The sequence below is a fragment of the Coloeus monedula genome (genome assembly GCF_965178545.1).
Source record: "Coloeus monedula genome assembly, chromosome: 28".
Taxonomy (NCBI): domain Eukaryota; kingdom Metazoa; phylum Chordata; class Aves; order Passeriformes; family Corvidae; genus Coloeus; species Coloeus monedula.
The window spans coordinates 3,882,429-3,896,436 of NC_138808.1; the positions used below are offsets into that span (position 1 = coordinate 3,882,429).

A 14,008-nucleotide genomic window follows, 5' to 3' on the forward strand; every position below is an offset into this window, starting at 1 on the left:
TGGAAGGGTTGGGATGTCCATCCCTGGGGTCTCCTGGAAGGGTTGGGATGTCCATCCCTGGGGTCTCCTGGAAGGGTTGGGATGTCCATCCTGGGGGTCTCCTGGAAGGGTTGGGATGTCCATCCCTGGGGTCTCCTGGAAGGGTTGGGATGTCCATCCCTGGGGTCTCCTGGAAGGGTTGGGATGTCCATCCCTGGGGGTCTCCTGGAAGGGTTGGGATGTCCATCCCTGGGGGTTCCTGGAAGGGTTGGGATGTCCATCCCTGGGGGTTCCTGGAAGGGTTGGGATGTCCATCCCTGGGTCTCCTGGAAGGGTTGGGATGTCCATCCTGGGGTCTCCTGGAAGGGTTGGGATGTCCATCCCAGGGTCTCCTGGAAGGGTTGGGATGTCCATCCCAGAGGGACTCCTGGAAGGGTTGGGATGTCCATCCCTGGGGGTTCCTGGAAGGGTTGGGATGTCCATCCCGGGGGTTTCCTGGAAGGGTTGGGATGTCCATCCCTGGGGGTCTCCTGGAAGGGTTGGGATGTCCATCCCGGGGTCTCCTGGAAGGGTTGGGATGTCCATCCCTGGGCATTCCTGGAAGGGTTGGGATGTCCATCCCAGAGGGTCTCCTGGAAGGGTTGGGATGTCCATCCCAGAGGGTTCCTGGAAGGGTTGGGATGTCCATCCCAGAGGGTTCCTGGAAGGGTTGGGATGTCCATCCCAGAGGGACTCCTGGAAGGGTTGGGATGTCCATCCTGGGGTCTCCTGGAAGGGTTGGGATGTCCATCCCGGGGGGCTCCCCAAGGCGGCAAACGAGACCTGAAGCTCCCTGAGCCGTCGGCGCGGTGCCGGCGGAGATCGCGCCGCCCGCGCCGCTTCCATTAATTCCAAAACAAGCCAGTCTGGAAAGCAGCAGCAGCAGCAGCAAATCCCAGCTCCTCCTCCGTTCCCCGCCACGCCGCCGCCTCCTCTGGCTCATCCCGGCTCGTCCGGCACGGAGCCGTTCCTACCGGGATAAAGGGTCCCTGCACCGGGCACGCGCCGTCCGTCCGGAGCGCGCCGGCGGGGCCGGGGTCAGATGGAGTTTTCCAGGGCACTGTGGTTGCTCCGGCGGCTCAGGCAGTTCCTCTCGTTCAGCAGACTCGTGGTCTCGTCCGCGGGCGCCGCGGGCTCCGGTTTCTCCGGGATGCCCGGCTCCGGTTTGGGGGCGTTGCTGTCGGGGGACTGGGGACAACTGTCCATGCGCGAGGCCATCAGGCCGTTCTGGTATTCCTGCCGCGTGATCTGCACCGGGAAAACAGCGGGGATGAGGTCAGGGAGGCTGATCCAGGGGTTTTCCTCGGCCTCGTGGTGGTGCTTTAGGATTTTAGCTTTTCTGGGGTTTTTTTTATATCTTGTAATTCTTTGGTGGTTTGGTAAAAGTCCGTAGGGACTGGTGGCTGCTGTTCTCCCGTTGTGCTCAGATACAACAAACCCTCTCTAGGCCTGAAGCTCAAGGACACCTCACGGTCCCAGGCTTTGAAATCCGTACACAAAGCGGGTTAAGGGGGCAAAGAATTTGGGGTAATGACCTCATTACCTGAAGCTGTAATCGGAGGATTAACCCCCGATATGCAAATGGACCAAACCCATAAAAGTTGGTCCAATTTGGGTGTAGCCTCTGAGGGGCTCGGAGTGCCCAAAAAGAACCTTGAAGGCCCTTCTGGTGCCTTGCAGCGGCTTCCTGGACAAGGTTAGGAGAAGAAAAGCAGGGATTTATTTGCACAGCCTCCAAAGGATCACCCTGGGCACTCCAAAGGCTCCACCCAAGCTGGACGCGTTGGTTGGCGGGTTCCTCACCCCCGTTCTGAGTTTGGAAATCGGGGTTAATTCTCCAACTCTGATCGAGTTAACGAGGATGGGAAGGCTCACCTTGACGAACTGGAGGTCGGTGAGGGCGCGGACGCTGAAGTCGGCCACGTACTGGGCGCCGCCGGCCGAGTTGAGCTGGTTGTTGCTGCCGCTGACCGGCGACGAGCCCGACTCGGAGCGCTCGTGGTAGCTCAGCGAGGCCGAGCGGTTCAGGCCGCTCACGTGGGACGGAGAGCGGATCTCTGTGGAGTAAGGGGGGGCTGGGATCATCCACCCAACCTTCCCGATCCCGTTGGCTCAGCCCTCCTAAGAGCCCGCCCCTAATTCCCACTTTCCACTCTGTTCTAAAGGCAGAATGGGTTTATGGAGCTCCCTTGTGGAGGTTTAGGTTTAGGTTTAGGTTTAGGACCTCTGCGGTGTAAGAAGGGTCAGGATCATCCACCCAACCTTCCCGATCCCGTTGGTTCTCCCCAAGGCTCAGCCCTCCTAAGAGCCCACCCCTAATTCCCACTTTCCACCCCGTTCTAAAGGCAGAATGGGGAGGTTTAGGTTTAGGATCTCTGCGGAGTAAAAAACACCAGGATCATCCACCCAACCTTCCTGATCCCGTTGGCTCAGCCCTCCTAAGAGCCTGCCCTAATTCCCATTTCCTGCCCTGTTCTAAAGGCAGAATGGGTTTCTGGAATTCCTTCATGGAGGTTTAGGTTTAGGTTTAAGATCTCTGCGGGGTAAAAAACACCGGGATCATCCACCCAACCTTCCCGATCCCATTGGCTCAGCCCTCCTAAGAACCTGCCCCTAATTCCCATTTCCCACCCTGTTCTAAAGGCAGAATGGGTTTCTGGAATCCCTTTAGGTTTAGGTTTAGGATCTCTGTGAGGTAAGGGTGATGCTGGGACAGTTTTCCATCCTCCAGAGGCACCGGGGTGGGCACCAGGAGCTGGCACGGCCTGGAGGGGACACGAGGGACACAACCCTGGGGGTGGCAGCGAGGATGGCCCAGCGCCCGTCACCGGGCAAAGAGGGACCCTGGAACTGGGGCTGGAATTGGGGCTGGGGGCACAGGCAGAGGGCAAGGCCAGGAGGAGGGAATGGATTCCCAGAGGGCAGGGATAGGTGGGATTTTGGGAAGGAATTCCTGGCTGGGCTGGAATTCCCAGAGGAGCAGCTGTGGCTGCCCCTGGATCCCTGGCAGTGCCCAAGGCCAGCTTGGAGCCCCCTGGGATAGGGGTGGGAACGGGGTGGGATTTAAGGTCCCTCCCAACCCAAAGCATTCCAGGATTCCGTGGGCTGGTTTAGATGGGATTTTGGGAAGGAATTCCTGGCTGGGAGGGAATTCCCAGAGGGGTTGTGGCCATCCCTGGATCCCTGGGAGTGCCCCAGGCCGGGCTGGAGCGCCCTGGGACAGGGGAAGGCGATGGAAGGGGATTCGGTGGGATGGGATTTAAGGTCCCTTCCACCCCAAACCATTCCAGGATCCCGTGGGCTGCTTCGGATGGGATTTTGGGGTGGGATTTTTGACTGTGAGGGTGGCGAGGTTGCCCAGAGGAGAGCTCAGAGCCCCTTGCAGGGCCTGAAGGGGCTCCAGGAGAGCTGGAGAGGGACTGGGGACAAGGGCTGGAGGGACAGGACACAGGGAACGGCTTCCAGTGGGAAAGGGGAGATTGAAATGGGATCTTGGGAAGGAATGAGGGTGGGGAGGGGCTGGGCTGGAATTCCCAGAGCAGCTGTGGCTGTTCCTGGATCCCTGGAAGTGCCCAAGGCCAGCTTGGATCCCCTGGGACAGTGGGAGGTGTAGGGGTGGGACTGGGTGGTCCCAAGCATTCCAGGATTCCGTGGGGAGCTGTGCCGTCCCCCAGGACACTGAGGGGGGTTCGGAACCTCCGGAATCTCCCGTTCCCGACCCGGGGAGGGTCTGGGGGCGCTCACCAGATCCGGGAGCGGGGCTCAGGGCCATCACTCCGTAGTAGGAAAATGCTCCCGCCTCGAACTTCATGCACTCCTTGCCAGCCTCCACCTCCACCTTGCCCTGCCGGGGAGAGACGACGTCGATCCAAATCCACATCCCTAGGGATGAGATCCCTGTCCCACGGCCTTCCCTGCGGCGTGGGACACCCAAAGGGGTGGGATGTCCATCCTGGAGGACTCCAAAGGGCCGGGATGTCCATCCTGGGATGGTGTGGGAGACCCAAAGGGGTGGAATTCCCATCCTGGGATGGTGTGGGAGACCCAAGGGGCTGGAATTCCCATCCTGGGATGGTGTGGGAGACCCAAGGGGCTGGAATTCCCATCCTGGGATGGTGTGGGACACCCAAAGGGCTGGAATGTCCATCCTGGGATGGTGTGGGACACCCAAAGGGCTGGAATGTCCATCCTGGGATGGTTTAGGAGACCCTTGGGGATGGAATGTCCATCCTGGGATGGTGTAGGAGACCCTTGGGGCTGGAATGTCCATCCTGGGATGGTGTGGGACACCCAAAGGGCTGGAATGTCCGTTCTGGGATGGTTTAGGAGACCCAAGGGGCTGGAATGTCCATCCTGGGATGCTGTGGGAGACCCAAAGGGTTGGAATTCCCATCCTGGGATGGTTTAGGAGACCCTTGGGGATGGAATGTCCATCCTGGGATGGTGTGGGAGACCCAAAGGGCTGGAATTCCCATCCTGGGATGGTGTGAGAGACCCAAAGGGTTGGAATTCCCATCCTGGGATGGTGTGAGAGACCCAAAGGGTTGGAATTCCCATCCTGGGACGGTGTGGGAGACCCAAAGGGTTGGAATTCCCATCCTGGGATGGTTTAGGAGACCCTTGGGGCTGGAATGTCCATCCTGGGGGACTCCAAAGGGCTGGAATGTCCATCCTGGGATGGTGTGGGACACCCAAAGGACTGGAATGTCCATCCTGGGATGGTGTGGGACACCCAAAGGGCCGGAATGTCCATCCTGGGATGGTGTGGGACACCCAAAGGACTGGAATGTCCATCCTGGGACGGTGTGGGAGACCCTTGGGGCTGGAATGTCCATCCTGGGATGGTGTGGGACACCCAAAGGGCCAGAATGTCCATCCTGGGATGGTGTGGGACACCCAAAGGGCCGGAATGTCCATCCTGGGATGGTGTGGGACACCCAAAGGGCCAGAATGTCCATCCTGGGATGGTGTGGGACACCCAAAGGGCCAGAATGTCCATCCTGGGATGGTGTGGGAGACCTTTGGGGCTGGAATTGCCATGCCAGGGGGATGGATGCCGGCGAATGCCCGCTCCCAGCACCTGCAGGATGAGGATGAAGTAGTCGGCCGGTTTGTTCTTGCAGTACAGGAAGTGCCGCGGGGATTTCTTGTTCTCCTCGTCGAACTTCAGCTCCTGGATGACGTCGGAATATTTGAGGAGCCGCAGCAGGATCTTCTCCGAGATGTAGTTGGGGGTGAAGAGGGTCACCTCTGGAGAAGGGAGAGGGGTCAGAGCTGGTTTCCATCGCTCCAGGTGAAGGTGAATCCCTTGGGATGGGGTCTGGAATGGGCTGGGCCTCATCCACACCCCCCTGGGGGGGTGGATCCAGTGCCAGCTCCAGCAAAGCCTTGGGAATGCGATCATCCTGGAGGGAGGGGGCCCTGCTGAGCCTGGTGGAGGAGAGGAGCTGGGATTCCCATCCTGGGGGATGCCAACGTGGCAAATGAGCCCTGGGGGACAGGGATGGCCAGCCTGGGGGTCCCAGTGGGGTGTGGGAGACCCAAGGGGCTGGGATTCCCATCCTGGGATGGTTTAGGAGACCCTTGGGGCTGGAATTCCCACCCTGGGATGGTGTGGGAGACCCGAGGGGCTGGAATTCCCATCCTGGGATGGTGTGGGACACCCAAAGGGCTGGAATTCCCATCCTGGGATGGTGTGGAACACCCAAAGGGCTGGAATTCCCATCCTGGGATGGTGTGGAACACCCAAAGGGCTGGAATTCCCATCCTGGAGGACTCTAAAGGGCCAGGATGTCCATTCCAGGGGTCCCAAAGAAGCAAATGAGACCCAAGGGGCTGGAATGTCCATCCTGGGATGGTTTAGGAGACCCTTGGGGCTGGAATGTCCATCCTGGGATGCTGTGGGACACCCGAGGGGCCAGGATGTCCATCCCAGGGGTCCCAAAGAAGCCAACAAGACCCGAGGGACCAGGACACTGATGCCCAGCCTCGTCCCCTCCCATTCTGGGGTGGGGGACAGAACAAAAAGTTGGGATAAGACCCAAAAATTCCTGCACAAGTTGCTTGGAGTGACCAAAGGGGACACAGGGACATTCTGAGCTCTTCCAGCTCCTCCCCGAGGGCACCCTGAGGCAAAGGGACCCAAACTGACCGGTGGACAGGAAGCGGTGGGCGGCCAGCAGCAGCTGAGGGGACACCTTGACCTTCAGCTCGTTGTCAGGGTCCTTGAAGGCCGAGAAATCCCGTCTGTTCTTCTGGTTGGTCACCCTCTTCCTGCTGCGGTTGTCGGCTGCGGGGAGCAGGGGGGGTCAGACCCAGGAGGACCAGGAGGGACCCCCACCCACCAGGGGAGCCCCGAACCTACTGTAGGTGTCGGACTCGTCCAGGATCTCGGACTTGATGATCTCCTCGATGACGTCCTCGAGCGTCACCAGCCCCAGCACCTCGTAGAAGGGGTCGCCCTCGCCCTCGTTGTTCACCTTCTGCACGATGGCCAGGTGGGATTTCCCTGTGGACACGGAGGAGAGTTGGAATGGGAGACCCATCCCCCCTGCCCAGCGCACCAGGATGGCCCCAGGATGGCCCCAGGATGGCCCCAGGATGTCCCCAGGATGTCCCCAGGATGGCCCCAGGAATGGCCCCAGGATGGCCCCAGGATGGCCCCAGGATGGCCCCAGGATGGCCCCAGGAATGGCCCCAGGACGGCCCCAGGATGGCCCCAGGATGGCCCCAGGAATATCCCCAAGATGGCCCCAGGATGGCCCCAGGATGGCCCAGGATGGCCCCAAGATGGCCCCAGGAATGTCCCCTGGGTGGCCCCTGGATGTCCCCAGGATGGCCCCAGGATGGCCCCAGGAATATCCCCAAGATGGCCCCAGGATGGCCCCACGACGGCCCCAGGACAGCCCCAGGATGGCCCCAGGATGGCCCCAAGATGTCCCCAGGACAGCCCCAGGAATGGCCCCAGGATGGTCCCAGGATGTCCCAGGATGGTCCCAGGATGTCCCCAGGATGGCCCCAGGAATGGCCCCAGGATGGCCCCAGGATGGCCCCAAGATATCCCCAAGACGTCCCCAGGACAGCCCCAGGATGGCCCCAGGATGGCCCCAGGAATGGCCCCTGGATGGCCCAAGATGTCCCCAAGATGGCCCCAGGATGTCCCCAGGACGTCCCCACGATGTCCCCACGATGTCCCAGGACAGCCCCAGGATGTCCCAGCCCGGAGCAATAAACTCATTAAAATCCAAACGAGCCCTTGGGCTGGGCGCTCGCTCCCAGGGTAATGACGCTAATTAAGCTCGTTAAGGCTCGGCGAGAGGCGCCGCTGAGGCTGAAGGAGCTGCCCTGGGATGTGGGATTGGGCTGGGAGCTCCCGGGGTGTGACCCCACGTCAGCGGGAGCGCCCCGGGCTGGCAGGACGTCACCGGGAATCGGGAATGCCACCGGGAATCGGGAATGCCACCGGGAATGTCACTGGGAACAACACTGGGAATTGGGAATTACACTGGGAATCAGGAATGCCACCGGGAATCGGGAATGCCACTAGGAATTGGGAATGCCACTGGGAACACCATTGGGAATTGGGAATGCCACTGGGAATCAGGAATGTCACCGGGAATCAGGAATGCCACTGGGAACACCACTGGGAATTGGGAATGCCACCGGGAATCGGGAATGTCACCGGGAATGTCACTGGGAACAACACTGGGAATTGGGAATGACACTGGGAATCGGGAATGCCACCGGGAATCGGGAATGCCACCGGGAATGTCACTGGGAACAACACTGGGAATTGGGAATGACACTGGGAATCAGGAATGCCACCGGGAATCGGGAATGTCACCGGGAATCGGGAATGTCACCGGGAATCGGGAATGACACTGGGAACACCACTGGGAATTGGGAATGACACTGGGAATCAGGAATGCCACCGGGAATCGGGAATGTCACCGGGAATCGGGAATGCCACTGGGAACACCACTGGGAATTGGGAATGCCACCGGGAATCGGGAATGCCACTAGGAATCGGGAATGCCACTGGGAACACCATTGGGAATTGGGAATGCCACTGGGAATCAGGAATGTCACCGGGAATCGGGAATGTCACTGGGAATCGGGAATGTCACTGGGAACACCACTGGGAATTGGGAATGCCACCGGGAATTGGGAATGCCACCGGGAATGTCACTGGGAACAACACTGGGAATTGGGAATGACACTGGGAATCAGGAATGTCACCAGGAATCAGGAATGTCACTGGGAATCGGGAATGTCACTAGGAACACCACTGGGAATCAGGAATGCCACCGGGAATCGGGAATGCCACTGGGAACACCACTGGGAATCAGGAATGCCACCGGGAATCAGGAATGCCACTGGGAACAACACTGGGAATTGAGAATGCCACTGGGAATCAGGAATGCCACTGGGAACACCACTGGGAATTGGGAACATCACCGGGAATTGGGAATGCCGCTGGGAATTGGGAACACCGCTGGGAATCGGGAACGCCATCGGGAATTGGGAACAGTGCTGGGAATCGGGAATGCCATCGGGAATTGGGAATGCCATCGGGAATCAGGAATGCTGCCAGGAATCGGGAACATCACTGGGAATCGGGAACATTACAGGGAACACCACCAGGAATTGGGAACACCGCCGGGAATCGGGAACACCATGGGGAACACCACCGGGAATTGGGAATACTGCCGGGAATCGGGAATGCCATTGGGAATCAGGAACACCACCGGGAATCGGGAACACCACCGGGAATCGGGAACACCATGGGGAACACCACCGGGAATTGGGAATGCTGCCGGGAATCGGGAATGCCATTGGGAATCAGGACCACCACCAAGAATCGGGAACATTGCCGGGAATCGGGAACATTGCCGGGAACACCACCAGGAATTGGGAACGCCACCGGGAATTGGGAACGCCACCGGGAATCGGGAACGCCACCGGGAATCGGGAATGCTGCCGGGAATCGGGAATGCTGCCGGGAATCGGGGATTCCCCAGCATCCCTCTTCTCCCAGCTCCCCTGGCAGCTCGGCCAGGCTGACCCCATCCTCCCCTCGGGAACGCTCCGGGACACCCGGTGCCGCCCGCGCCCGGAGCCAAAACATCCAGGGAAGGCGGCCAAGGGTCCCAGCGGGCAGGAAAACCTTCCAGCCCTGGATTCCCCGCTCCCCTCGCCTCGCCAGCCTCATGCCGAGCTGGCAGGACGGAGCGGGGCTCATTCCAGCGGAATTCCAACCGCTGGAGCCTACCCCAGCTGCTCCACTGATGTTCGTCCCAAAATCCCACGGGAAAAACTCCCCGGGGGACGGGGAATTCTGCTCCAGGGAGAGGAGCCACGTGGAAAACTGCAGCCACAGGAGCGGCACCCTGAGCCTGGGGAAACTGAGGCACCTCCCTGGCCTCACCCCAAAACCAAGCCGCTCTCCCTCCTCGAGGCTTCCAGGGAACTCAGCTCCATCCCAAACCTGCCCTCGCTGACCCTCTCCACTCCTAAATTCCAGAGCCAGCAGCCACAGGCTCCTGGCGACTCCGGGAAAAGCTCCTTTTCGGGAAGGGCACCTCCCTTTCTCTCCTCCCTGGGAAAAGGTGGTGCCCGAAGGGGTGGAAAGGCCACCCCGGGGTTCTTGTTGGGGTCACTCACCCCCTTGATGGCCCCGTATGGACCTCGGCGGGGACAGGTGATGGGGCTGGGGCCAGCCCAGGTGAGTCAGGAGCTGCTCCCTGCGGGATGAGCGGGACAGGGAGCGGCCGTGGCAGAGCAAACACAGCCCCGCGAGCCCAAAGCGCCGGGCAAAGGGCACCGGAGAGGCCGGATCGGGATCGCCGAGGGGACACGGAGCCCAGGACCCCAAAATGGGGACGGGGAGCAACGCCCAGAGGGACGGGGAGGTCCCCCACGGGGTGTTCGTGGAATGCTGGAATGGTTGGGAGGGATCTCAGGGCTCGTCCAGTGCCACCCACGCCATGGGCAGGGACACCTCCCACTGTCCCAGGGTGCTCCAGCCTGGCCTTGGGCACTTCCAGGGATCCCTGGGCTGGAGCTGCCACCAGGAACGGGAGATTCCGGAGGCTCCAAACCCCACTGGGGTCCCCAGAGCCATCCTGGGGGACAACACAGCTCCCCATGGAATGCTGGAATGGTTGGGAGGGACCTCAGGGCTCCTCCAGTCCATGGGCAGGGACACCTTTCCTTATCCCAGGGGGCTCCAAGCCGGCCTTGGGCACTTCCAGGGATCCAGGGGCAGCCACAGCTGCTCTGGGAATTCCAGCCCAGCCCCTCCCCACCCTCATTCCTTCCCAAGATCCCATTTCAATCTCCCTTTTCCCACTGGGAAGCCGTTCCCTGGGTCCTGTCCCTCCATGCCTTGTCCCCAGTCCCTCTCCAGCTCTCCTGGAGCCCCTTCAGGCCCTGCAAGGGGCTCTGAGCTCTGTCTGGATCCCTCCCTTCTCCAGGGGAACATTCCCAGCTCTCCCAATGCGGCTCCAGAGGGAAGTTCCCCACTCAAAGCCGAGAGGGGAAGGCTGGGAAGAGGCCGGATGTGGGAATTGTCACCCCGAGGGCAGCACCTGTGACACCCCTGCGGCCCCGGGGAGAGCTCAAACCCCACAATTAGCACAACCGGCAGCACGGCCGGTTAATTATTCCCTCTGGATGCGTCTCCTGCCTCTGACCCAGCTCCTGACCGCGGCAGCGAGGGCAGAACCTCACCGCGGAGCCGAATCCACAAGGAATTTGCCGGGGCTCGCCTCCGAAAGCAGCCCCGCAAATTCCCGGCTCCTGAGCCGGAGATGGAAAAACAACAGCACGGGCTTTGAGCCCGGAAGGAAGGAAGGAAGGAGGTCAAATCCCTTAATCGGGATCCGCGCAGGGAAAGCCGCTGCCAGCGGCGGGGATCGCTCCAGCCCCACCAGCGACTCTGCTTCCCCGCGCTGGTTCTGGGAACTGGGGTGGATCCACAGCCCCGCCTCGGATCTCCCAGCTCCCAAACCTTCATCCAGGCTGGAGCCGGGCTTGGGATCCTTTAGGAATCCCCAAATGCCGGCACAGCCCCCCTGGAATGGTCTGCAAAGCTGCCGGCTCTCGGTCCGAGCCTCCCGGGAGCGTAACGGGAGCCGCGGAGCGCCCGGGGTCACGGCCGGCACAGCTGCTCCACAGCCGGGAGCTTTCCTTCATCCCGGCCTGACGCAGGCTGGAAAAACCTTGGGAAAGGAGCCTGGGAAGGGCAAATCCCACCTCGGAGCTCTCCGGAGCGAGCCCGCATCCCACTCCTCCTCCTGCTGCCGCTTCTCGGGAAGCAGAGCAGGGACGGAGCCGGCTCCGAGCAGCCCCTGGCCATTCCCAGCGCCAGGGAAAAGCCCGGGGGAGGGAGCCAAACCCAAACCGGGGAGCCCAGAGATTTCCCAGCACTTCTCCAAAGGCCTCCGGGGCCCATAAACTGAAAACAAGGAGCAAGGCAACATTCCCGACACGCGAAAGCCTCCAAATCCAGGAAATCTGGGTCGGGATTAGTTTGGTGAGCCCCTGCCCGTCCCCAGCACCACAGGCACGCGCCACTCATTCCCTCGGGATCCGTGACCACCCTTGGCAGACCCCTGGCACGGGCAGCTCCAGCTCTGCAAGGCAAAACTCCCGGGAATTCTGCTTCCAGCTGGAAGCAAGCAGCAACCCCGTGACCCCTTTCTCACCCTTTTTGAACTCCTCCAGCATGGCATCCAGCTTGGTGTCGTGGAACACGACGTGGACGGGGTGGTTGTAGAACTTGGTGATGGTCTTGAGGGGCGTGCAGTCGTCGGGGTCCACGAAGGCCAGGTCCTTGACGTAGAGGATGTCCATGATGTTGGAGCGCTCGTCCTCGTAGACCGGGATGCGCGTGTAGCCGCTCTCCATGATCTCGGACATGGTGTTGAAGTCCAGGATGGCGTCGCTGTTGATCATGAAGCAGTTCTGCAGCGGGGTCATCACGTCCTCCACCGTCTTGGTGCGCAGCTCCAGAGCGCCCTGGATCATGTTGAGCTCCTCCCTCACCAGGTCGTTGTAGGGCTCCGTCACCTTCAGCATCTCCACCAGCTTCTCCCGGTTGTAGACGGTGCCGATCTCCTGGCCCAGGATGCAGTCCAGGAGCTTGCTGATGGGGTAGGACAGCGGGAACGTCACCAGCATGAAGAACTTGGTGACCACGATGGTGTTGGCGCCCACGGCCAGCCCGTGCCGGGAGCAGAGCGCCTGGGGCACGATCTCGCCGAAGATGACGATGCCGATGGTGGAGGCCACCACGGCGCCGATGCCGGAGCCGATGAGGTCATCCAGGAGGATGGTGAGGGTGGTGTTGACCAGCACGTTGCCCAGCAGCAGCGAGCAGAGCAGGTAGTTCCCTTTCCTACGGATGGGCTCAATCCTGCGGGCGTAGCGCTTCTCCTTGTCCGTGCCGCAGTTCTGCACGATCCGCAGCTCCATGGGGTCCAGCGCCATCAGCCCCAGGTTGAGCCCGCTGAACATCCCCGACAGCACCAGCAGCCCCGCGATCAGGATCACCTGCAACCACAGCGGCAGCAGCGACTTCTTCTCCTCCAGCACCACGACGTGCCCGTCGGGGCCCTGATGCGGCAGCCAGGGCTGGCCGGGCCGGCGCTGCGAGCACAGCACGTAGGTCTTGGCCCGCTCGTCCTTGCGCAGGGGCTGCACCCGCACCCGCAGCAGCGCCGAGGTGTCGCGGGGCTCGGCGGGGCCCGGCCGCACCACCAGGTCCTGCGAGCGCTCCTGGCACGTGGCGTTGCCGCTCGAGGCGTTGCCGCCCGGCCGCAGCTCGGCGAAGGCCACGCGCTCGGCGGCCCGCGGGCCCAGCCCCAGCCCGTAGAGCCGCAGCAGGGCCTCGCTGCCCTCCGTCAGCCGGATGGGCCCGCGGGCCGCCCCCGCCGCCGTCCCCGCCGCTGCCGCCGGTTTGGTGCTCTCCTCCAAGCGCAGCCCGAGCACCACGGTGTCGGCCGCGGGCACGGCGCCGCCGGGCAGCGCCAGCAGCAGCAGCAGCGGCGGCAGGAAGGGAGCCGGAGACAGCGGGGTCCCGCCACAGCCGCCGCCGGGGCTCCCGCCGCCGCCGCCCGCCGCCATGTTGGGCACTGGCGGGAGCGTCACGCACGGGGACGCGCCCACGCCGTGACGTCACGCGCGGGGCACGCCCCCCCGGCCAACGGGGGACGCGCCCCCGGAGGGGCGGCGGTGGCCACGCCCGCAAGGGATGACGTCAGCGTGGGCACGCCCAAAGAGGGCGGGGCAACGTGGGCACGCCCGGAGGATAACGGGAGCCACGCCCAGAGATGACGTCACATACAGAACGCGCCCGCGCAGGCGAGACAGACGCTCTGGCCACGCCCCCTTCCGGTGTAAATTTTTGGGTCACGCCCCAGTGATTACGTCACTTATAGACACGCCCCCCGGGTGTAGTAACCATGACAACGCCTCATTGGGGAGACCCGCGCGGGGATGCGCCCGTAGATGTGACGTCACACACGACCACGCCCCAACAATTTGTCTGGCCACACCCCCAGGTCCCGCCCTTGGTGTGACGTCACACGCTCCGCCCCGCAGCAGGAAGAAGCGATCCAGGTGACGTCACCCGGCAGACCACGCCCACGCGGCGGGAGTCACACGGCCGGCCACGCTCCCCTCGGGGGGGGGTGGGGTGCAGAGACGGGGACACGCCCCTTGTGACGTCACACACTGCAACGCCCCTGAAAGAGCCCCTGTGACCACGCCCCTTTATGACATCATACCACAAACCACGCCCCCGTGGGAACTCACGCGTGGCCACGCCCCCTCGATGACATCACCCACACGAGCGCGCCCCCTCCGCCCCCTGTGACGTCACAGCCCTGGCTCCGCCCCCGCGCGTCCCGCGCCTTAAAGGGGCCGATGGTGGCCTGGCTGTGGGGGTGTCCCTCGGGGAACGGGACTGGGGGGGACAGGGGACACC

General features: G+C 62.2%; 1 protein-coding gene across 1 annotated transcript; it reads right to left on the bottom strand.

Moving 5' to 3' along the window:
* Window positions 1-133: 133 nt before the first annotated feature.
* On the bottom strand, window positions 134-13,146 carry CNNM4 (cyclin and CBS domain divalent metal cation transport mediator 4; the record flags this gene model as incomplete). Its single annotated transcript, XM_082298296.1, has 7 exons — window positions 134-1,266; window positions 1,894-2,075; window positions 3,763-3,862; window positions 5,099-5,268; window positions 6,170-6,307; window positions 6,383-6,526; window positions 11,727-13,146. The coding sequence occupies 7 exons, from the start codon at window positions 13,144-13,146 to the stop codon at window positions 1,057-1,059; spliced, it is 2,364 nt and encodes a 787-aa protein (XP_082154422.1). The 3' UTR covers window positions 134-1,056.
* Between the last annotated feature and the right edge of the window lie 862 nt (window positions 13,147-14,008).